Source organism: Thalia democratica, chromosome 1 (assembly GCF_965202585.1).
Source record: "Thalia democratica chromosome 1, ktThaDemo2.hap1.1, whole genome shotgun sequence".
Classification (NCBI taxonomy): domain Eukaryota; kingdom Metazoa; phylum Chordata; class Thaliacea; order Salpida; family Salpidae; genus Thalia; species Thalia democratica.
The window spans coordinates 91014465-91040302 of record NC_139165.1 but is presented as its reverse complement, the minus strand read 5'-3'; the positions used below and the strand labels follow the sequence as shown (position 1 = coordinate 91040302).

Genomic DNA, 25838 nt, shown 5'->3' with positions numbered 1-25838 from the left:
CTTATAAGTAATTATCTAATAAAACCACGAAAAAGTTTTATCAGGTTTTTTAAGTTAAAATAAGCAACTACTTTTGTGGTTCTTGCAAAAAAACTTTACCTGTTTTGTTTTAACGCTTTACACTACATCAGTGACGTTTGAAAATTAAAACTGCTTTTTTGTAAGCTTACAGTGTTTTCGTGATATCAGCTGACATAACATTTAGTAGAATGATGATTTGAAAACCAGTTTAACTTGTTTCTTTATACTTTTACTTTTAAAATGAAATTAAGTTTGAATTGTTTCTGATAAATTAATTTATTTAGATTGTAAGCTGTGCACACATTTTATAGTTTTTTCGTCATAGAAAGTTATTTGTTAGACTTTTTTCTTTAAAGTTGTTGAAAAAGTTTAGAGATTAATTTTAAAGTTTCCATCAAAACTATTCGAAAATGAGTTTGTATTAATAAGTTTTTGTAATAGTTGTTAGTAAACATAGTGCAATATGAGTTTATTGAAAAAAACTTTCTTTTTGTTTACTAATTACTGCTAGAATTTTTTTTATTATTTCTTGTTTGAGAAGCTGTCAAAACTTTACTGAAAGCAATGCATTTAAGAACCTCCCTTATTTGAAAATTACTAGTTTTACTAAACTATCAATAGTTGTTTGAAATAGTTTCTAATTTAATGTATTACATTTGCTAAAGAAAGTTAGAAATCTACCTAATGATAACATCGCGAATTTTTTAAATTAAATTTTGTGTTTTTTTTTTTCAAACTTTATTTTTTGTGAGTTTAAGCTGATAACCATGCTTAATTTAAATTCGTGTTTCTAGATAACTAAAAACCAAATCTAGAGTTTTAAATTATAAAAAACCAAGTACAAAATAAAGACATGTGTTTTAAACTGAGTATAAACCGGATATTACGTTAAAGCGTTTCCTAGTAAGCCGTAGTAAACTTTATTGTTTTACATACTTTTATATTTTACGTTTCAGCTAGTTTGTCAGTCATAAAAGTATTTAAATTCAACAAACTTTAATACATTATAAAAATTCATTATAAACAGTTTAAAGTGCTGTGTTTAGTTGACTGTTTTATTTACAAAATCAACGATGCATAGAGCTGTAAAAGTGTTTAAATTAAAAAGCGTGCTTCAGTTTAAACTCAAAATTTAAATTTTTTCAACAGAAGCAAAAATCCGAGCTTAGTTCTTTCGTTTTTCTCCGACGAGCTTCGCCCTAGGCTTGTACCTCGCAAAGTCGCAACTCTCGTACGTGATCATGAACTTCACGACACCCGATGTGACGTCATCGATGTCATCCTGTATGACGTAGTAGCAACCGTCGTCGCCTCTCTCGTCGAGCACTCGCCCGTTGAACACCTGTAGTTCAAAAATTTTTACACAGGTTTATGTTCATGACTTGTTAAAACCAAGAAGTATATTTTTACCACAACTAGAACGTCGCAACGTTTTATTTGCAGAATCGTGTGTTAGTAATCTTTAAAAATATTACAAATCAAATTACAATTTACATATATCTATATACATATACATAAATTATTGAAAACATTTGACTTTAAAAGTAAACAGTACATATGTTTCATACCACAAAAAAATTGTTTGTAATTTTTAGCTATAGCTTAGACAATTTTATTGTTTGCATGAAACATACGTACTGTTTCTTTTAGATTGAAATATTCGTAATAAGCTATTTAAAAATCCTTCAAAAGGGTTCTGTCGAAAGTTAGTTAGTTTAACTAGCTGTAGCATTTTCAATTTGAAACAATAACTATTAAATAATATATATATATCTTTTTACTATTAAATAGTATATATATATTTACTAGTTATATATTTTCAACAATATATACAATATATATATGTATTCAATTTTCAAGAAGTACCCACCACAATCGACTCGACGTCGCAGACGAGGTCCAGCTTTATCTTCCTGCTGACAACCGAAACAGGGGGTTTCCCCACTTCGATGCTGCCGCTGAACTGCGTGGCCTGGACGGGGAGGCAGAAGCCGCCGTCGTTGTTGGGGTTGGTGATGACATACCCACCGCCGTTGCTGCCGTCACCGTAATCAGTAGTTGTGGTAGTAATATTAGTAGTGGCAGTTGTAGGAGGGGTAGCAACGGTTGTAGTTGTAGGTGGGGTAGCAGAAGTAGTTGTTGTAGAAGAGGTGGGTTGGGTAGCAAGAGTTGTAGTTGTAGGTGGGGTAGCAGAAGTAGTTGTTGTAGAAGAGGTGGGTGGAGCGGTGCTCGAGGTAGCAGGGGTAGCAGGTGATGAGCTGGGGGCCGGGGTAGCAGGGGTGGGGGCCAGGGTAGAATTTGAGGAAACGGAAGACGGGCAGCTTCCGACCCCGCCGTTCGACAGCGTTCCTCCGCACGGCACGAAGAGGTTTATACTCGCATCCCTCGACTGTTTGAATGTTCGTTGTTTAATCTATATTACTTTTCTATTAAAAATAAAATTTGTATGAAACTTTTTTTTGCAGTAAGCGTCGTAACGTGAATAAATTTTAAAGTTTCGTAGTAGTATAAAAGCTTTATTTTAGCTTCAAATAAACCTGCAATATGTTGTCCCTCTCTGGCTTGTTTGAGGCCACTATGACGTCGAAGCATCCGCTGTAGAGGTCAGTAGGGCCGTTGAAGGACCACGTCCAAACGAACGTGTACTCGCCTTTAAAAGTAATAATGAATAAGTATGAGCTGCTGTGATTTACATAATAATAAACACCGGAAAACAACTGCAACAGCTTTTAAACTGAAAACTGCTCCCTTAACCTTAGGCTAAAGGCTCGGGTTGTGTGAATCACGACATTTTTGTAAACACATATTTGCACCAGTTTTAAAACTAACACAATTCTAATACTTTCCTAAAAAAAACAAACAAAAAACTTGAGAGTAAAATCGATTGCTTAGTACAGGGGTCGGCAGCCTTATGTAACTCGCGGGCCAATTTTCCTAGAAAAAGTAGCTCGCGGGCCGCACTATTTAGAAAAAATCTTTGAGGGTTGCATTTTTTTACTAAAAATTTTGGTAATCAGTAGAAAAATATTATTTAAGATCAAAATACGCAATATTAATAAGCAATATTAGGGCACTAATGATAATAGTTTATTGAACTAAGAGCGTAACAGTAAGTTTTTATTACGAAATATTTAACTTTCATTGTTTTTGAATTATATATTTTTGGCTAAAAATGAGCTCGCGGTCCGCAGACTTTGACTCAAAGGGCTGCATTTGGCCCGCGGGCGGCAGTTTGACGACCCCTGGCTTAATACTAAAAGCTTTCGTTACACCAAACGTTAAACCAACCTGGAGCTAGGGTGTCGGGCACGTTGAACATGTAAGTCGCCATCGCCTTGTCCGTGTCCCCATCGCAAAACTTGGGCGCGTTCTGGTAGCCCTCCTTCGGGTACGTGTCGGGCGCAACGTTGGCAGAACCGAACTTGGACGCTGTACATCAAATTAGTTCATTGTGGAAACAATTTAATATTGAAGAAATCGTTAGTAGTTTTGTTTAATCAGCTGAAAATAAAAATTTGCGCGTCAGTAGCATTGTATCAGTAACCTTTAGTACTTACTTTGATCCTAAAATAGACGATAATTAATTAAAAACAAATTGAACCTCCGAGGTAGGAAACCACGTTGGCGTCGTAGTCGGAGATGGGGCCGTTCGTCCTCGGGCCGCCGTGGTACACCCACGAGCCGTGGTCGGGGATGTGGATGTTGGTGCAGGACGTGGCCCCGTGGTTCTGTGTTAAGAAAAAACGTGAAAACAATGATTTTGAAAAACGCGTTCATTTGTGTTTCTTTATTTATGGTTTTTTTAAAGGCCGTTTTGTACTTTATTAGATAGTTAAAAAATATTATCAGTAAGTTTGATTTAACGCAGTTGACACGATCTGTCATGAGAGTTTAAAGTAGCAAATTAAAAGGATTTGTATTTTATTTATATATTTTTGTTAAGGTAGCTTTAAAACAAATATTCAAAAATCTTTACGGGTGTTGTTTTCAATTTTTGAATATACAAAATGTGTAAAACATATGATATGCTTGAAAAAATTATGAAGATAGAATTAATATCGATTTGTGTCTATTTTTGATTAAGATTACTTACAGGCTGTCATTTTTAGTTTCCTATGCGTTATGTTGATAGAAATATGATAACAGTCACTTAAAGTATTTCAGTAATCTTTTAGTCGTTCAGTTTAAGCTACAAGTAAAATATGTTAAAAACTTTTATTAATTCAACTAGTATACATAAAATAAACAAAACAATAATGGATATTTGGTCGCTACTTTTTGTATAGAGTTTTTTATACACCAACTTACAAGCTATAATTTTTTTATTATATCAAAATAATTCGTAAACGTTTTTGGCTTAAAAGTAGTTTTCAGTATATTTTACTAGTACTAGTCGTTTACTGTTTGTAAAAAAGCTATATGAATCATTAATTATCCATGACGTTCGTACTGTAGCTGAGTTATTTTTTGTTTCAAATGTTTTTTTTTTTATCACGATGACTTTTGAACAAAGTCATTTGAATTTTTAAAATAAAAAAACAACTAACTACAATGAAGTTCGCTATTACCAAAGTTTTTTTTTATTACGAAGCTCTTTAAGTTAAAATTCATTTAAACATTAAAAATACGTGCTGTTTTTTTTTTTAAGTTCTTACAACGAATGTTTTCAATTTTTATTTTAACGCCGTGTAAATACCATTTTTTACCCTATTGTTAATCACATACCAACTCAAAATAAAAACAGCTCAACCAGTAACCTTCATTATTTTTCTATTTAGATTCCTTTGAAATCATAATTGCCATTACTTGTGGCCTTGTGTTTTACTTAACGTAAACCACAAACTAAATAAAAAAAAGACAACGTAAACAGCATGAGCAGCAACCTTCATTGGGTGCACGAGCACGACTTGTTGTCCGGGATAGTACACAGCCATCGGGTAGATGTCGCTGTAAGAAGTGCCTTTGTAGTCCGTCTTGCAAACTTTTCCACTTGTCCCCGGCTTGTGGTCGAATCCTGACAACAACGAAAATTAAAGGCTTAATTATTTAAAGACTTATTATCATAAAAAATTAAAGAGTAAAATACGATAAAAAAAAATTTGGATGAAAGATACAGACCATTAAACAACGGAAAAAAGTTTAGTCATAAAAAACCGCCTTCTGCCAATAAAATTAATAGTTTCCTGTGAAATTTAAAATCTCCGAAAATAAGCGCACCCTTTTTTACTGGATTTTTTACTTTTTTTTTAAATACTGAACGTAAGTTTAAAAACGAATTTAAATGGTACAAACTCCTTTGCGATTTACGCAATTATTTTGTTCAATTTTCTCCCCACCTCTGTCCAGCCCGAACGACTCCTTCTGGGCGTACTGCGCCGAGTCCCTGGCGAAACCGCGGCACTTTTCCGGGTCCCAGGTGCCGCCGTTCGCCTCCAGGTAGTCGGAACAGGCGATCCACGAGTGGGCCGACGAGGTTCCCACGTAGCTAGCTACGACTAGCAGGCTGATCAGTGCAAGTTTCATTATTCACTTACGTCTGTTTAGAGCGTTTTGATTTTTTTTTGTATTTCAAAAGAGGCGGATTTCATGGGACTAATTCACATAATTTATTTTTTCTTACAGCCCACAAATTAATTTTCTTACACAAGCTATTTGGTGTCCAAGTTGTGAACACTAATTTATTTTATAATCATTAATCACAAATTTCCTTACACAAGTTATTTGTTCGATTTGTAAACACTATTTTTTTATAATCATTATATGTTTTGTTTGCATATTAATGCTTTCTTATTTAAGCGTAGCTTTTTTTCTTAATTCTTACATACTGATTTACTTTTTTTTGTTTAAACTTTTCCCTTTGATAATGATCTGAGTTATACAAACATTTTATTCTTAAAATTCATGGTTTTACAACAAAGTATTTAAAACTTCTCATTTACAAATTTCAACCTGTTGTATTTAACTAAATATAAAACTGATATCTAAAATATTTTATAGACTAATAATAATAGAATTTATCACTTCTGATTTAGTAATTAGGTCAATTGATTTGTTTACACGCAACTAAAAAAATATATTATTTTTAATTATTTTATATGGTAGCTGATAGTATATTTTTTAGTCTTAAAACTTTATTTAATTAAAAATACTAATAATTTAATACAGCCTTTAGTTTGAACCCTTCTAGCAAACATTCATGTCTATAAAACCAATTTCTAAAACCACTTTATTTAAACTATTCGAACTCGCGTTGCCTTGAAAAAACTCAAAACTTAATTAAACTAATCACATCCAGCTCTGTATGAGATATATACAGTTTAGAACAAAATCACAATGTGCGTGCATTGTAAGTAAGCGGAAATAAGGATGATTTAAAAGCATGTGCGCAGTAATCTGAATCAGCGCTGATTGACGTATTTGCGCCGTTTCTTCTTAAATTTTTGCGATTTATGTAAGCAATAACAAAAACAGTTACAGCAGATTTTATTTAATATTAACCTTTGTACAAGAACTTGGTAAAACTTTTTATTAAATTGTATAGAATATTGTTTTAAAATATTGACGTTATCTTTTTATTACTAAAATTTCAAATGAAAACTTTTAAACTTAACTTGTTTTTTTAACAAATTAATGTTAAGACACTGACAATTAAAAGGTAAAACAAATATTTACGACAATACTTTTGTAAAGATTAAAACTTTTGTTTAAACTCGTTGTGTTATATACTGATTTTGAATATAATTTGTTTTTTATTCAGTCAGTTATACTTATGAACAATATAAAAAATTAAATTATTATTTAGAACCTGTTTTGTTTAAATTATTAATAAACGTATACAAAATTGTGATTTTTCAAAATATTTTGGGAGAGTATAAATTTAAGCACATATACTTTTTAATACAACACCGTTAATTTAATTATTTTTACAAGTTTCTTGTATAAGTATCGACTTACAATTTGATATAATTTTTTTAATTATTTAATCTGTTGAACCTATATCTATTAAAAAAATTTATCTTTGTTGTTCATAACTTTTGTTACTTTACTAAATCTATAAAAAAAATTAACGGAATTATTTGTTACACTTGTACCAGTTTGAGAACTTTACTTAAATTATTTATTTGTTTCAATCTCCTAACTTTCTTTTAGTTATCGAAACATGAAAAACTTTTCTAATGCATGCTGTGGAAAACTAATTTAATAATAAAACAATTGTAGTTTTTAATTTTTTTAAAGTTTATTTTCGTTTAAAACGCTCAAAGTTCGTAAGTGGTCGGTCTTCTTTGTTTATTTATTTTTTTACAAATTAGAGACCCCTAATTGTTATTTTCGACAATTAAATCTGTACTATTAACACAGTTATAAAAAAAAACGTTTTAAAGCACTGCATAAGGTTTAAAACTTTTGTGCGTTATACAAATAAAGTGCTATGTAAATTACGTAAAAACACTGAATAGAAAATAATCCAATAAAATCTATCTATTTTCATACGAACAACATTTTAAGTTATTTCTTATATCAAATTAACAAAACTTTTATCAATTTTTATAGAAAGTTTATGGATAGTATTATATAATTGTTTTTAAATAACTGTTACCAATAAAACTTAATTGTCAACTTTTTCTCATAAGCAAGTGTTAAGTTATTGAAATTACAAATGATCAAAAGTATTAAACAGTCACAGCTTGTAAAACTAAGTGCAGGAGAGACATGGTTAGGCTACATACTTGAAGAGGTACGCGATTGAGTAACCGCGTTAAGTACAAACTAAATACCGAAAACGAATAAGATATTTGTTTTTCTATTAAATGAAGAAAAGCGTGAGTGTAATATAATAAATGCAGAATAACTATTTCAAAAATCCAGCTATTCTGAAATATACTACCAAAGATCCTGTTTTGAATAAAATTGAATAGATATAAGCTAATATTCAGTATAAATAGAGTAGAAATTATTCAAAACTTTAAAATACTCATTTCAACTTGTTTAATTACGAACTTTTACCTTATCAATGCACCTGTTTTGTCTATTTTAGATTTATAATCTACTTACTTATTTTAACTATCCTACACTTCACACCTTAAACCTAACAACAAACTACTGTTTACATAAGAACTTTTTATAAAAAGGAGAAGCATCTTAAAGCAGGGTTTCTCAAGGTTAGCAAGTTTACTTGGTCAGTGATAATCAAAAAGTAGGAAGGATAATAAAGAGATAACTTCAATAAGTGTGATTTTATTTTTGTTTGTGTTGTCAAAATGCTATACTGCTTGTAATTTTTTTTTTTTACTGAGTTCAAGTTAAAAAAAAACTGCGAACCAAGTTAAGATACTTTTATAGTTTATTGAACGAAAAAAAAGTCCTCAAAATACCTGTTGCACGTAAAAACGTGCAACAATTATGTGACTCATTTTTTATTACCTGATGAAAGTAGACTGTAGTGTAATTTTTTTGAATATATTTTCATTCAAATACTATACATGCAAATGTTGAAAAGTAATAGTACATCAACACATATTCATCATCTAGTCTCTGACCAATTTTACTTAAAATTTTAAATCTAAACCTTAACATATATCTAATAATCCAAAAAAAGAGTTAACAAATAAAACTTGAATACACAGAAGTTAAGTTTTAGCCAATCAGAAGCGCCTAGAATTTTCAGCTGACAACTTTCGGTGGTTGTATAAATTCACTTTAGTTTTACAAAAACAATAGTTTTAGTAACTCGTTATAAAAGAATATGTTATAAGAATATGTTTTAATATATAGTCTTTAAATTTATAAAGTGACAAGTATTTTGTACTTTACATAAGTTACTATTTGATAATCATTCAAACTGTAGTAAGCAATACTAAGTTACTAAAGCAAAAATTGTTATTTATTGTTCAGATATTTTTAGACTATTTTAGTTTGGCTGTTAAACAAAATTTTTTTATGACATATTCTTTTGTAATTTTAAAAACATGTTATAAAAAGTAATGGTTCTAAAAAAGGAGCTAATAGTAATAAAAAAAAAAAACATGATTTAGAATTGTTCATTGCGGTTTACTTACACATTTTCTAGTCTAAAAATATTGATTAAACCGCTGTAAGATCAATTTAATGCTTAAAAAATTGACTTTATCGTATTTTGATTAGCACCTTTAAACTGTTTAAAATTTTTTATTTCTATCTAGTATAATATATTTTTTGGTTGAACTGATACAACCTGAAAAAAGTTTTGTGTATTTAAAGATAACTAAAAAGAAAGAAACACTTTATCTTCTAAGTAAGCTAACTAAACCTTTGACAAATATTTAAAGGTGACTTAGTTGTAGAACTTGCTGTTTATTTTTAAAACGGTAAGTATCACATGACTTGACAGTTATAATATAATTTTACTTAACAAAGCTTTAAGCTGCTTACAACAGATTTTTCTCCGTACGAATTTTGTTAGTTTAACCAAAACAGTCCTTGACAAGACTTTAAAAGGTATTTAAGAGTGTACGACTCGATAAGCGAAAGGTTCCTCGTGCACCAGGTCCTAGGACTAAACATTTAGAGATTTTTTTTGTTCAATAAACTATAGTACAGTTAAGGTTATTAAATAAAACTTTAATGTTTATCAAACTATTTGTATACAAGTAAAAACACATAGAGCTTAACAATAACTTATTTTTAAGTAGATTTGATATTTTTTGTTTGTAAAAATCGAAACTTTCTCTACAATTTACAATAATGTAGTCCTTATTCTTAATTAAATAAATGCGTATGATTTATATTTTAACATACACCAAAAGTGCATTTAGCACAACAGCATGCATTTATAAATTTTAAAACTTTACCATTTTTATGTATTTTGTTCTAAAAATTTTATTTTTTACTTTTTAAGCTTTTTTAAATTGTTAGTGTAAAATCGGTTTATTACATGCATAAATTGCAGCTAACCAACAACCATTCTATTGTTCTACAATAGAATGAGTTCACTTTTGTATCATTTCTTAAGGATCTATTGTGCTTTTTTATAATCTTTAGAACAACTGGTTTTTACAACTACAGCGTTTGTTAGAAATATCATCAATATTTAAATGAAACAAAAAGACAATGATACAGTTTGTAGAAAAAACTATATTTTCAGTTTTTTATAAACTTAAAATGGTACTCCAACCGAATAACACATTGATTGCGTTTGCAATACTTCATATTATTTTGATTTGCTGCCCATCGTGTATGGCGGATTCTTTTGACAAGCAAAACTAATTCAGAGAAAGTGGATCAAAATACGGTAAGTATTTTGATTATATACATTTTACTAACTACAATTTCCTAAAAGACTTTATACATACAGGCGCTGAGCAATATAGTAAGTGAGCAGCTCAGAATTATGTCGAGGCAGAAGGTTAAATAGCTGAACAGAGGGAAAGAATAATGAATTGGACGACCTTCAAAACTTCAAGGTGGTAACTTATACCAGCTAAGAAATATGTAACCCCTAAACCAAGAAAGTGGGCTAAATTAAAATTTTATATTTAAACATACATTTTACTCAAAAATTAGTCTGCTTACAAGTAGTTATATCTTGTATTTTCTTTTTTATAACAAATTATATTTTGTCTGTTGTTGAGTCTATTGATTTTTGCCTAGACAAATTCAAAGTTTTATATGCATTAATAACCTATTGTTATAATTATTAACACTTTTATAAAACTTCAGATTTAGCAGACACTAGACATGTAAAACATAAAATCTTACATTATTTTGTTTTTAAATACCATTCCTAGAAGTAAATAAACACAATGATAGAGAATTTTTTTTTATTCTAACCAGATAATAACCTAACAATACTGCACGAGAAACTACAACAAGTATAAAATAAAATTCATAAAAGCAACACAAAGTTCAAGGTGTACACTGCAAAAACCATCGTTTAAATGCTTTGTGAATCTGTTAGAAACTTTTTTTAAATAATTTATTCAAGGAAAAAACAACCCAAGTACTAATTTGTAAAATTATTTTATACCACTATAATTTAAACTTGAAACTAAAATCAAAGTGGAATAAAAACAGTGCATTTAACTAAACATTTCTAAAATCTAAACCCACGAACATTTTTAACCAAGGCGGAATTAACCTAAAACAGTTATCTTTTAAAAGAGGAATAAAAACATAAAACTAATTTTGCAAGCAACGCTCGAACAATTTATTATAAAATTAAAATATTGCACTGCCGAACCCGAAACACTGCTTGATGGGCTTCCAGTAGTAGTTGGTCCACCCCTGCTTCGTGGACTCGTAACTCTCGCTGGGTATGCCCGTCTGCTCCAGCTTCAGCTCCACGCCCCCGTCGACCTGCTCCACGGTGATGGTGGCTTTGCTGTGGTGACCGGCCAGCCACGACTTCTGGCGCCACCTCATGGCCACTTTCTCGTTCTCGACCAGCTGCGTGTAGGTTCCGGTGACGTTGCCGCTGAAGAAGGAAAAGTCCTGGCCCGCGCTGGCGTCCTCTTTCGTTGCGGATCTGGACCAGGCGGAGATCATGTGGGCGGTGGTGAGGGCGTTGTAGAGGTCCCTGGCCTCGCACTGGAACTTTTCCGTCATCTTCAGCTTCTTGGTGCTGATCTTGACGCCGACTTCTTGACTTGGTTTGGCTGCTGCTTTCTTTATCACCATCTGCTGGAACTCGCGCTTCATCTGGGAGCTTTTCTTCTTCTCGTCTGAGTCTTTTGGGTTGTCTTTGGTGGGAACCTGAAAAATAAGAACTGTTTTATTTACTTACAATTGATTAATCTATAACAGGGTTTCCCAAACCTTTTTTGAAATGGCCCCCATTTAGAGAAATTAAAAAAGCTATAGCCCCCTCAACAAGGCTACTCAAAAAACTACCATTAAAAACACCTTAGACCTTTTTTTGTTCTTCATCTGCAACTCAAGATTATTGTGAGATTCAAATTACAATCTCATGGCCCCTTGTGGCTCCTTTACTGCTCATGGCCCACAAGGGGACCACATAGGGAGACCCTGATCTATAATAACAAACACATAAACAAAACTAAGATGACATAACTTGTGAAAATATTACCTGAAGTGTTGAGCCGCAGTCTTTCCTCAGGTTTTCCATGTACTCCCCGAGGGCTTCCTGCACTACCTTGGCTCCTTTTGTGCGCATAAGCTCCTTCAGCTCGTGACACTTCACTTGGTCTTTGGTGAAGGAAACGTTCACGTCTATTTCGTGTGTTTTGTTCTCCTCGCTCAAGTTTGGAATCTCGAGTTCTCCCTCGTAAACAATGTCAGAGCCTGTTTGAAGTAAATTTTACATCTAGATAAAAAAAAAAACATTGGTAGTACCAATAAGTGAGAGTAAAAAAAGTTAAGGCGATAAAGAGTAATATTTTTGACGTGGATTAGTTTATAAAGAAAGCTGAAAGTAAAAACAGCCAACTAAAATAAAAATTAAGGCAAACAACTTATCAATGATAAAACATTTTGTATGCTAAACAGATGAAAAGTATTTTTTTAATCATTAAATTTTTCTGAGTTTAGAACTTACTAAAAACCTACTAAACTATATAGTTTTTAAACTTGGGTTATTAAACTTGAAATTTTGATAAAACAGTTTTTTTTACAGATGCAAAAGGCTGTGACTATAAAAAAGCTTTATAATTTTTCTTTGAAATGCTTTAAATTTAAATGAGATTGTTTTTTATCAAACAACTTGATTTATAATCCTTTATTACCAACTTCGATACACAAACTATAAAACATTCAAACTTCTATACCTTATACCTCTAAAACTAATTTATATTATTACAATTATAATAGTATAAAAATAAAGCAATAAAGTTTTTAAAAACAAGATAGACCATCAGTGGTATTAAACTTTTTTTTTATGTAACAGCTTAAAAATTTCTAGAAACATTAAATCAGTTGCAATTTGAATAAAAACAATAAGGTTAAGTGGTAATATTTGGCGTTTTAAAAGCTTATAGCTAGCATCAAATTGTCAAAAGTTTCAAACTAGTTTGCTTCAAAAAAAGATTCAAATTAGTCACAATAATTTGTTAAGAAACACATCTATAACTAAAACAATTTTCATTTACCTTACAGCTGTCTTTTTCAAAATTTTAGTACCAGGGTTGCCACTCTTTGAGTCTAAAAATTTTCCCTGAGCAACCTTAAACTTCCCTGAGTTTTTTTTTTAATCCTAAAAAAAAATTATTTAAGAGAAAATTACCATATTAATTCTAAGAATATAGAAGAACTTGCCACAAGGCTAAAAAGTTCTTAAATAAGCACTTAAAAATGAATAAAATCAACTCTTTTGAACAAAATATTGAAACTGGATTGATTAAATCTCATTCTAGATCTAGAAAAAAATTTCCCTGAGATTTTTTAAAATATCTTAAAATTTCCCTGAAAGCTTTAGAAAAAACCAAAACTGCCCTGAGTTTCCCTGAGTTAAAAAAATAGAACCAAAATTATCTGACTTTCCGTGAATTCCCTGAGTGTGTGGCAACCCTGTAGTTTGTAAATAGAAATAAACAATTTTCATAGTATCAAATGCTACAATATTAACAACAACCAACCGTTCAAGTTACCCTTCCACTTGCACACCACGTTGAACTCAAAGTACGCAATGATCTTCTTCTTCCTGTTGCTCAATGTGGCCTCACCTTTGCAGGACTTGATGCTGGTTATGTTGCACTTTCCAACTTTCTCGTCATCTACCACCACTTGTGTCAGGAGCCGCTTTATCTCTTTTTTTGACCACTCGGTGGCGTCCTTCTCAACCCAGTGCCAGTTGTTGACGTTGTGGTTGTCGGGTCTTTCTTCCACAATCCATCGCGGGTCTCCTTTTCCCCATTCGGCCATAGTTTTGGTATATTTATATTATAACTACTGCAAAGGATATTTCTAAGTTAAAGTATAGAACTTTTAATTTTTTGACATATTGAGATGGCAAAAACATTTCTTCAAAGTGTTTTAAATACAAATTAAAAAAAAGTTACATGCCTTGTAAGAATAATTTTATACAGCTGCAGAACACCGTTTAATTTTACTGTTTGACTATATATATTTTATAACTTTTGACTTATATCAAATATCAAAATAGTTATCTATTTACTACCAACTAATAGTTTTGCAATTTTTGTTTAAGGTATTTTTTAATTTAAATAATTTGTGTTGTATACTTAAAGTGTATTACATTAGATATGAAACCATTAATTTCAATACCCTTGTATTTTAACTCTACAATTCAAAATTCACTAATATTTCAGATATTATATGTTTTGGTTTTAAGAAAACAAATAGAAAGATCTCAACTACTGGAGGAGAAACAATGAATTTATTCTTTCAAGAATTTATTTATTCAAGAATTAAATTTAATATTAATAAATATTACCCTTGTATTTTAAGTCTACAATCCAATATTCACTAATATTTAAGATATAATAGAATTACCACTCTTTGAGGCAAAAAAGCCAGCCAGAGTTTCAATAAAAAATGTGGAAGCAAAAACTGAATAAATGACTGATAATCAAGCTTGAATAGCTTTAAATACCGAAAAGTTTATTTGATTAAATTAAAACTAAAGTTGTTAGTAAGATGCTAGATAGAGATTAAGAAAAAAAATCAAAACTAGCCTAGGTTAAAAAACAAATAGCTTGATATCTATGAAAAATAATGCAAGCTACTTTAGTTTAGCTAGGTTTCATTACTTAAACTAAAAATTTCGAATATTCAACACTTTTTTTTTAGCATATTGTAAATTCAAACAGTGAAAAACGTTTATTACAAATCGATAAAATTGAACAAAAACGTTAAGATTTAAAAAGTTACAACTAGTCTAAAACAAAACACTTAACATAAAAGGTTTTTACATCAAAGTAATATTAAATAAATTTTTGATTTTATTTCTCTGAAAATATACCTATAATTTAAAACTCCTTACACAAACTAAACTTTCTAGACAAGACTACCAAAACATAAAAACACATTAAGGTAAGCAAAATATACACATAATACTATCTTTTTGAAATTCCAAGTAATCATTTTACACCAGTAAAAGAGATGTTAGTATTATTTCTTCAGGTTTGCCACAGTTCAAGCTAAGAAAAATTTCCTGACCTTTCCTGACTTGTTATTAAAATTTTCCTGACTTTGTAAATCAAATTCTTAATTTAACTTATTCTAAAATACATAATCAAACACTTGAAACTATAAAGTTATCAATTTTGTATCTCCTTTTATTATCTAGTATAAAATTTGTAACAAATAAATATACTCATATTTATTTTAAAAACTACAGTTATTCTACAAAAATTACAAATAAGTATCCTTAACTATGACATATATCTCTCTTATAACTTATTTTTCAAACTTAAACAACTTTGAAAAAATTATAAAGAGTTAAAATATACACTTAAACTTGTTTCATAAAATACTCTACATAGTGCTTAATTATAAGAACTAAAATATTTACTTAAACAAAAAACACTTAGCTTCTAAAACTCTGCAAGATTAACTTTAGTGTATATATCACAGATACACTATGAAAGTTTCCTTGCCACAGATCATTAATACAAAAATCCAACAAAAACGGTTTTTTCAAGTCGGGTAGTTGTTAAATATATTAATAGAAAAACTTTGCAGTTTTAAAATAGAACATTTTACAAATTTTTACCAGATTAAGGCATTAGAAGTCAAATAATTTTGTAAATTTCTAGAAAAAATTTACAATTTCAGTCTTACATTTTAGAATTTTTAATTAATTTTTTTTACCATTTGCAGGCATTGAAAATAAGGAATATTGTAAATATAAACTGACAAAAATTTTCTGACTGAAAATCTGAAGTTTTTTCAAATTTTGTCAAATTTTCTGACTTTTTTAAAAATCCCCATTTATTCCTGACTTTTCCTTATTTTCTTGACCTTGTGGCAGCCCTGTTTCTTTGAGAACTTTTGGCCTGATGAATTAAACTTAAAACATTATTATTTAAAATTTAAAAAGGACTAATAACTATCTAAAACAGTTTTTGTAATCAATTAATTTATTTTATCTTATTTTGCATAATGATGTTTATGAAACATATTTTTGAGCAAGAAAATAATTTTAACTAGAAACTTATAATATTTATTAAAAATAAACAAGATTTTTTAATAAGAACTTTTTAAAAACTTCAATTAATTTTTAATTTTCTATCAAAATACTGAAAGCCTATAAAAACTGATGTGTATCAAACTAATAAAAATTTCACTAAAATAAGTAGTTTACTTAAACTAATTAATTCCTTGGAATATTAAAAATAAGCTCAAATTAATAAAAAACCATTATCTAAATTCAAATAAGAAAATCTATAACATCTTAGATTTTTAATTTTGCAACTCCAGTGTATATAAAAAAGTTTTATATATTTCATATACAGATAAACTAGTGCTAGTTGATAATTGTATTTATTAAGTACTTACAAAGTTTAATTAAAATGAAGTATGCTGAATTTTTAAATTTCTCTAATAATTATAGAAAATTTGTGTGGGATTCTGGTTTATTTTAAGCAGAAACTGAAACTAAATGTGGTCATATTATTTATTATAAATATACAGTAGAAATAAAAGTGTTTAAAATATAGTAGTACAGGGCTCCTAAATAATTTTTTAATCCAGAAATTTAATTCAAAAAAAGAATATTTGCAAAAAGGCTTCGATTTTTAAAAACATACTTTTGTGTCAATATACAGGGTTTCTAAATATTTTTGGCAAGTTTCTCCAGGTTTTCAAAATTTATACCAGGTTTTGAAAATTAAACGCTTAAGGGTCTATTTTTAGTTTATTTATTAAGTTTAAGGTAAAAAAATGTGTATAGTTTAAAGGCATAGGGGGTAAACACCTTTTTTTTGAAATTTGATCTTATTTTATATAGTTTTTACAAAACTACAAAATGCTTTTTACATATTTAAGAAATTCAAAATAATTTTTGAGATATAGCCTGTCAAAGTTGGAGGCAACAATAGGATCCATATGGGAGGTGCAAACTAAAATGGCAAAAATAGACAATTTCACTAAAAATCTATCTTCTCCTAGGTTTTTTGAGATAACTATTTAAAAACTTTAGTAAGTGTGTACAAAAAACATTTTTTTTTTTTTTTAATTTTTTTTTTTTTAATTTTGTTCCAACAGAACTTTCTAAATATTGCAAGAAACATTTCCTGAAATTTGAGGTAGTTATCTTAAAAAACATAGGAGGAGATAGATTTTAGTGATTTCTAGTTATTTGTTGTTTTAGTTTGTGCCTACCATAAGGATCCTACTGTTGCCTCCGACTATATCTCAAAAACCATTTTGAATTTTTAAAATTTGTAAAAAGCATCTTGTAGCTTAGTAAAAACTATATAAAATAAAATTTCAAAAAAGGTGTTTATCCCCCTATGCCCTTAATGACATTGAAGATATATATGTTAAAGCTTCTTTAAATGTGTTTTTAAATCAAAAAAAAAGTTGATTATCTAAATGATAGATTTTTTGGGTAAATTAAAATTTTATTTTTTAACATGTAAAAGTTATCTAAAATTCCAGGTTTTTACAAATTTTTATTCAATACCATGATTTAAGTATTTTTGTTTAAAATTCCAGGTTTTTTTTTTATTATTTCTGAAACCCTGAGTTTTTCCAGGATTCCAGATTTTTTGCCAACACGAATATATTATCATTGTTTTGTGATGATAGGTTTTAAAACTTATCTAACTTAGTAAAGTTGTCATAACATTTTTTTAATTTATCAATCTATTTTAATGTAAACAGCAATTTTTTATTTATAATCTACTGTGCACAAATTTTTTAAGTTTGAGAACCACAGACTTGAGCCAGTGTTCATAAACATCTTTGAACCACTTAAAATAAAAGTTTATTAGTTCATTAAACTGTACTTTTGTTATTAAGTATTTTAAGTTTACTTATATAAAACAGTTTTTTTTTTTTGTTTTTTTGTTATAAAATTTTTATTTTTATTTTTTTAAAAATTGTTTCTGACAGAATTTTCTAAATATATCAAGGAACATTTCCTGAAAGTTTGAGGTAGTTATCTCAAAAAACGTAGGAGAAGATAGATTTTTAGTAAAATAGTCTATTTTTGCTGTTTTAGTTTGCGCCTCCCATAAGGATCCTATTGTTGGCTCCAACTTTGACCTGCTATATCTCAAAAATTATTTTGAATTTTTAAAATCTGTAAAAAGCATCTTGTAGCTTGGTAAAAACTATATAAAATAAGATCAAAAACCAAAAAATGGTGTTTACCCCCCCCCCCCTATGCCCTTAAATAGTCATTATGAACCTTATAAACTTCTCTCCCTTGATTGCTTATATCCCATAAAGTTACTTTAAATTTTGTTAAGGTCATAGGGGGGTAAACACCCTTTTTTGGTTTTTGATCTTATTTTTTATAGTTTTTATTTAGCTACAAGATGCTTTTTACAGATTAAGAAAATTCAAAATAATTTTTGAGATATAGCCGGTCAAAGTCGGAGGCAACAATAGGATTCTTACTGGAGGCGCAAACTAAAACGGCAAATAACTAGAAATCACTAAAAATATATCTCCTCCTAGGTTTTTTGAGATAACTACCTCAAATTTTCAGGAAATGTTCCTTGCAGTATTTAGAAAATTCTGTTGAAACAGAATTTAAAAAAACCAAAAAATAAAAATTTCATAACAAAAAAAAAAAAAAAACTGTTTTTTTTGTTTATTTTTTATATAAAATTTTTATTTTTAATTTTTTTTTAAATTTTTTCCGACAGAATTTTCTAAATATATCAAGGAGCATTTCCTGAAAGTTTGAAGTAGTTATCTCAAAAAACGTAGGAGAAGATAGATTTTTAGTGAAATAGTCTATTTTTGCTGTTTTAGTTTGCGCCTCCCATAAGGAACCTATTGTTAGCTCCGACTTTGACCGACTATATCTCAAAAATTATTTTGAATTTTCTTAATCTGTAAAAAGCATCTTGTAGCTTAGTAAAAACTATATAAAATAAGATCAAAAACCAAAAAAGGGTGTTTACCCCCCCCCTATGCCCTTAATGGGTAAAAAATACTGATGGCTAAGAAAATACTTAAAATAACAATAACTTGTAAACTCTCCATGCCCTAAACTTTAAAACTTAACCAACTCATTCAAATTAAAAAAGTCCCTAGAGTTTTTCAAAAACCATCAAAATAGCCTGAACAGGATTGTCAAAGTAATTTTGTAAGTTTTTTCCAGATTATAACTAACTTAACAAAATAAACTTATCAAAAGTACAAGAACTTGTAAACCTCCCATGCTTCAAGCTTTAAAACTTATCCAATTTATTCAAATCTCAAAAAAATATCTTTAGTTATCAAAAAAAACATCAAAATAGCATGAACCGCCAATTGTTTTTTGTAAGTTTATTCCAGGTTTTTTGAACTTCTTTAAGGTTTTGTAAGAACAAGTTTTTCAATTTATTTTTAGTTTACAACTTAAGTTAAGTTAAAAAAAACTGTCTCAAATAGTATAAAAACCTGGTGAAAATACTGTAGAGCTACTTAAAATGTGTTTATTTAATAAAGAAAAGTGTTAATGATATAAAATAACAGATAGATTACTGTATCTTATCAGAATATGATAACACTACATGTTAAAATAGCTTAATATTCCAGGTTTTTGATGTTTTTTAGTGATTTTTGTGTAAATTCAGATTGTTTATAGCTTCTCAAACTCCAGGTTTTTTACCAAAAATGTCAAAGGTTTTTCCATGATTCAAGGTTTTTTGAAAACCCTGGCCTTAGTTAGCTTGAAAGTGTGACAACCCTGTATATATCTTAGGTGTTTCAGATTTTTAAAAATTATAAAACATTAAAAACTTTACAGCTATACTCAAATACTTGCAAGAAATAATGTTTCAAAACTTCAATAGAGTAATTAAAATACATCTGTTAAAATTAAGATTTGGGTAATTTTAACAAAATTCCTTTATTCAATATTTTGAGAAACTATGAATTAAAGCTGCATTTAGAGAGACCAATGTGTTAGTTAATTTTTTTAGCTTAATTTTCAAAAAAAAAGCATACTTTCTTACTTTTAGTAGTAGTGTTTGCTTATTAATGATTGTTTAGTTGTGTTTCCTCAAGGTGTAGGGGTCCTAATAAAGGTTGAAAATTCTTTTAGTTGTATGTTGCAAGATTAAATGCCATAGACAACACATATAGAAAAAATTTAAGCTTCATCTTTATAAACATGTGACAGTTGAATAACTATAATTTATAAATTAACGTTTTAAAATAACTTGTTTTCTCTATTAATAATATTTTTGAAACAATTCATTCTGAACTTGTGAAAAATTAATACTGTAACAATATTTTAAATTTTGTTTATAACCATTTCAGCTGTTTCTTAAAATTTAAATTTTCCCTAAAATTAATTCAAAGTTCATAACTTCGTTGCAAATTAGTTATTTTCGAAAACGAGCATTAACTTACCTAGAATAGCTAGTTCATGTATGTTGTTAAATAACATGGGATAGCCGAAGTAATTTGTTAAAAGTAAAATATTTTTATTCAACTCCTTTTATAATTGCCATTGTTAATACTCAAGCCCGAAATTATAATTTAAGTTTAAAGAAGGAGTTTCTAAACTAAGCAGAATCGTCTGCTTAGGTAATCTGCGTCAGCTAGATGTAATTCTAAGATCGCTTCTGATTTGTAAATATTTTACTTTTTTTATTTTAAGTTTTATGTAATACAATGATTTAAAATTAAGTCAAAAGTTGAATTTTTTATTGAATCATATGTAATAAAACTTAAAATACGGTAGTTTTTTTATTAATTTGGAATAATTTGTTAGGAATGTGGGTATAAATGTTCTTAATAGTCCACTCCAGTCTCCACTCCACTCTGCTGTATTATCAATTCACGTCATTCGCATAATTTGCATAATGTTATAAGTTAAAAAATATATATAAACTGACAACTGCAGCCGACCCTGGTAATTATTTAAATTAGTTTATTGATATAATTTTGGTCAATAGCACAAAAATATAGGGCTACCAGAAATAAAAAAAACTTCAACACTTATTTTTCTTACCATTGTTTGCTTTAGTAGTAAAAAATATCAATCAATCAGAATTCAGAAGGCACCTTAAAATTGCAGCTGATCTGACACTGGTTTGGTTACCTAAGCTGGTAACCAGGTCAATTTGTAGGTAACCCAAGCAGGTAATCGTCGATTTGGAAACCTATGCTTTAAACTTATCGTATAAAAAATTCATTTTTCGACTTACTTGTAAACCATTTTAAAAAACAAAGTTTAAAGTTTGACTTAATAGTTGTAAAACTATTGATATAATTTTTATCTTTTTAAAATGATAAAAGAAAAGTTATAATATATGTTATAAAAGAAACTAGCTATTGAAAGAAACTTAAACACGGCACTTAAATTTTTTTTGTTTTATTTTATAATAGATTAAAGAATTTTTAGTTTTATTTTATACAGTATAAAACAAATAAAACATATTTATTATATTACTAGTTAAAAAAAGAACTCTTTTTATGTAACTTTATAAAGTTTAATATTAGTCAAATAGTTACATTTTACAAAAATTCTAAATTATCCTTGAAAACATTTTATTTCGAAGTTTTTTTTTAGCTTAAAATATTTTTTCATATTTTTTAGTTATGTTTTTATGAACCAGCTATGTATAATTTGTTATTATACATAATTTTGATATATTTTTTTAATTTTAAAGACCAAGGAAATAGTTTTACAGTTTTTATGAATTTTAAATATTTGTTGTTATGACAAACAAATTAAAAAACCGGTTAACAAAAAGTTAAACAAGAAATATTTTTTAATTAAAGTTTCGCTAGCATAAGATTGATACATCTAACAAATTATTACTATTTTTTCCTTACACATTTTTAAAATTTTATTTTATTCAAAAAAATTTAGATTTTTAATTTTTAGTAATAAAAATTTATATTTGTAGGAAAGATATATCCATGTACTTGTAAATTACGATTCGTAACTCATTTCATTTTTTCCAGAAACAATATTGAACTAAATGTAGCTGTTTAATCAAGCTTGTCCTATTTGTCTTCTAATTCTGCTCAAAAATAAAAAGAAAATATAAGCTATGAGAAAATGCTGAAGAACACTATTGATTTTTAAGTCTTTAACATGTTATGTAAATTTTGTTCTTACATTTTCAAAGTAAAATATAATATTTTCGTTTAGTAGGGTAATTACCACACGACCCAGAAGGGCCATAACAAACTTAAATTATATAAAGCATATATATAAATTATATATATGGATAAAATTATAAGAGAATAATAGAAAAATATTAAATTTGGAAAAAAAAAAAAACAACTTATACAGATATTTTGATAGATTTGGTTTGGATGAAGATATTTTTCTGTGAGTTTGTCAATTCAAGATTTGGTTATTTTCTACAGAAAATTATTTGTGAAAGTAAATGTTTTTTACTCTGTAATAGTAAATTTTATTTACTTTGTAAATTAGCATATTTCTACTGATTGTTTTTTTTTTAAAGAATGTTTAAGATTATATTTGATAAGTATAAACTATGTTTTTATTTGACTCTGTGTAATTTATATCTTACAGCAACCATTTCCATAGTGCAGGGTTGCCACAAAACCTTGAATCCTGAAAAAATCTGGAATTAAAAAAATAGGCTAATTTAAACTGGAAGTTTAAAAACTGGCTTAAAGTTTAAAAAAAAACCTAGAATTTTGAACAAAAATCACTTATGGACCTGAAATTTTAAACAATTTTTACATGTTGTAAAACTTTGGTTTCACATTGAAATCTTTATATAGATGAAAAACTTTTGTCATCATCAAAATTTTAGTATGTAAAAATACATTTAAATCAGCTTTAAAGAATCTTTTCAGTGTTGTTATATCACTTAACAAAATTTGTAACTTTGAATTTAACTTTTAACCTAAAATGAGTACTCACAATAATTTGGAAGAAATTTCTCAAAAAGTAGTGGCAACCATGGTAGTGGTAAAAGAACTTAGTTTAGTGTTCAGTTCTACTTTTAACCTGAATAACAAAGAATGAAATTAGTTTCATTTAGTTTTATTTGACTAAAAAATTAAATTTTACATGACAAACATGCAAACTTTGAAAACGGCTGTAATTTTCATAGATAATCAGGTAATTTATTAGTTATAATTTTGGTTTGTTTGTAAAAAATGCCATTTTTGTTTTATTCATAATCTGTCAGTTCTCTTTTAGAAATTATTATTTTACTTCTGTATTTATATTTTAGATGTTATTCAAATTAAAAATATTATAATAGTGTAATAATTAACTCTGAACAAAATATTCTACTAAAATTTTTGTAGTCTTCAACAGTGCAAGTTTCTTTTTACAACAGTCACTTATCTTTATTTTATAATAAAATATTAAGGGCATAAGGAGGTAAATCACCTCATTTACAATTTAGTCTTATTTTATTGAGTTTCAACTAAGCTACAAGTTGCTTTTTACAAATTTTAGAACTCAAATTAATTTTGAGATTTAGCCGGTCAAAGTTAAAGACTACAATAGGTTCCATTTGGGAGACACAAACTAAAACAGCAATTAACTAGAAGTCACCAAAAATCTATCTTCTCCTGCGTTTATAAAAAAAAACTACTTTAAAATTTGAGGAAATGCTCCTTGCAATATTTATAAAATTCTGTCAAAACAGAATTTAAAAAATTTTAAGAATTAAAATTATATGACAAAAAAAAAACTATTTTATTTTTTTTTGACAAAGGTCATGTAAAATCCGAAATTATGTATATATTTTAATTAAAAAAATCATGATTTTTTGTCTTATAAAACAGAGTTGCCAAAAAATTTTCACAAACATGGGATTTGAAAATTGAGTTAAAAAACTGAAATTTCAAACATAAATCAATAAAAAACCTTAAAACGTGGAATTTTAAACAGTTTTAAATACATATTAAGTAATGATATTTCTGTTAGACACAAAATTTTTTTCATATGATAGAAAAATTATCATTAAAAAATAAAATATTTAAAGTACCTTTACAGTATCCTGCAATGTTGTAATACTAAAAAAGGCAGTTCTTTACTTTAAATTTAAGGTCATAGGGTATCCAACATTTTTTTTATTAAAATTAACATTGGCTCTAATAAAAAAGCTTAAAATACAAACTACTAGCCAGTTTTTACAGAATTGAAAATTATTATTCAACTTTTGAGATGTTAATATTTTTGTAAAAAGTTTCTAATATAAAGGTATGAACCTCAAATTTTTTGATCACTAAACATCTATCTTTTCCTTCATTTTTTGAGCTAGAGACCTCAAGCTTTCTAGAAATTTTCTCTTCATAGTTTAAAAGACTTTGAGTATCTAAATTTAGAAAATATTAAAAGTAAAAATTATAAACAAAAAAAAAACAAAAGAAAAGTGTTTTTTTTTTAATAAAATTTTTATTTTTTTAAAATACTAAAATCCCTGCCTTTATTTTTTTTAAATTTAATAACGGTATTTCTGTAAAAATTTGAAGAAGACTGGTTAAAAAAAAAATAAATTTTTAATGAAATAGTCTTTTTTTTGCATTTTTGGTTTGCACCTTTCATTAGTAAACTATTGAGGTCACTGACTTTAATCGCTTATATCTAAAATTTAATTTGAATTTTTTAAGCGGATAAAAATTTCTGATAGCTCAGATAAAACTCTATAAAGTAAGATTGATTTGTAAAAATAAAGGTTGATCCCCTATGCCCTTGATTTAATGACAAAAATGGGCCACAAAGTTTTTTTAAAGAAACATAGAAGAAATTTATAAAACCTGGAAAAAATGTTCAATAAATATTTGCAACTCTAAAATAAAAACAAAATATATATCTAATGGCTTTATTTTTTTTTTGAAATATTGAAGATCTTAGAGTTAGTCTTGTCTAGTAAATTTTATCTTAGATGCAAGATGCAGCTTTACAAAATTTAAATAATAAAAGAGATGTAAGGATCATAGCTAGTGAGTTCAGGGTTGCCAAAAAGCCTAAAAATACTTGAAATTTGACAATTTAGATAAAAAACAACCTGAAAACCTTGAATTTTAAACAGTTTTTACTGTAAATAACAAAACTTAGACTAGATATGAAAAATCCATTGCATAAAAAAAATGTATTATTTAGATTTATATAATTTAAGATACATTTAAAGCAGCATTACAGTATCTTTTCAATTTCTTTATACCAGATATAACTATAGTTTTAATGTTATACTAAAAATGGACTAAACAACTTGTACTTATGCGGTTGCCACATAACCTAGAACCCTTGGAAAACCTGGAAATTGAAAAATAAAAATAAAAGTCTTGAATAACATGGATTTTAGGACAAAAATCACTTAAAACCAGGAAATTGAATGAATTGTACGTGTTATGTAGTAAAATTTTTATTTGAAACAAAAAAATTACCATATTAATAAAATTTTTTGGTATCATCAAATTTTATTTTGATTAAAAACCTATCTAAAGTAGCTTTACAGTATTTTTTTATGTTGTTATACTACTTAACACAATTTTTACACTTAAACTCAAAAGAAAAAAAAACAAAGAAATTCAGAGAATTCAGAAATTCTCAAAAACCATTGGCCAACCCTGTTTATTAAAAATCTGGAAAAAGTTTATAACAAAACCTTTGGCACTCCTGTAAGTTTAAAGTTTTCCATTTATAGGGAAAGCATTAAAAATTAAAAATGCTTATTAAAAATATTTTGTTCATAAAAATTTTTAATTCCCCTATGTTTTTACACTTTAAGCATATTTTTTGTATATTTAAG

At 27.9% G+C, this 25838-nt stretch overlaps 2 protein-coding genes across 2 annotated transcripts; both read right to left on the bottom strand.

The window, feature by feature from the left end:
* Positions 1 to 1064: 1064 nt before the first annotated feature.
* LOC145830038 (uncharacterized) lies at positions 1065 to 5553 on the bottom strand. The gene is made up of 7 exons (XM_082937935.1): positions 5358 to 5553; positions 4905 to 5035; positions 3623 to 3749; positions 3310 to 3450; positions 2559 to 2671; positions 1892 to 2410; positions 1065 to 1363 (listed from the first exon to the last, which is right to left on the bottom strand). The coding sequence occupies exons 1-7, from the start codon at positions 5542 to 5544 to the stop codon at positions 1187 to 1189; spliced, it is 1395 nt and encodes a 464-aa protein (XP_082794061.1). The 5' UTR covers positions 5545 to 5553; the 3' UTR covers positions 1065 to 1186.
* Positions 5554 to 10857: 5304 nt separating this feature from the next.
* Positions 10858 to 13890, bottom strand: LOC145844338 (activator of 90 kDa heat shock protein ATPase homolog 1-like). Its single transcript, XM_082951728.1, has 3 exons — positions 13587 to 13890; positions 12083 to 12297; positions 10858 to 11748 (listed from the first exon to the last, which is right to left on the bottom strand). Exons 1-3 carry the CDS (start codon positions 13870 to 13872, stop codon positions 11215 to 11217), a joined length of 1035 nt encoding a protein of 344 aa, XP_082807854.1. The 5' UTR covers positions 13873 to 13890; the 3' UTR covers positions 10858 to 11214.
* Positions 13891 to 25838: the final 11948 nt, after the last annotated feature.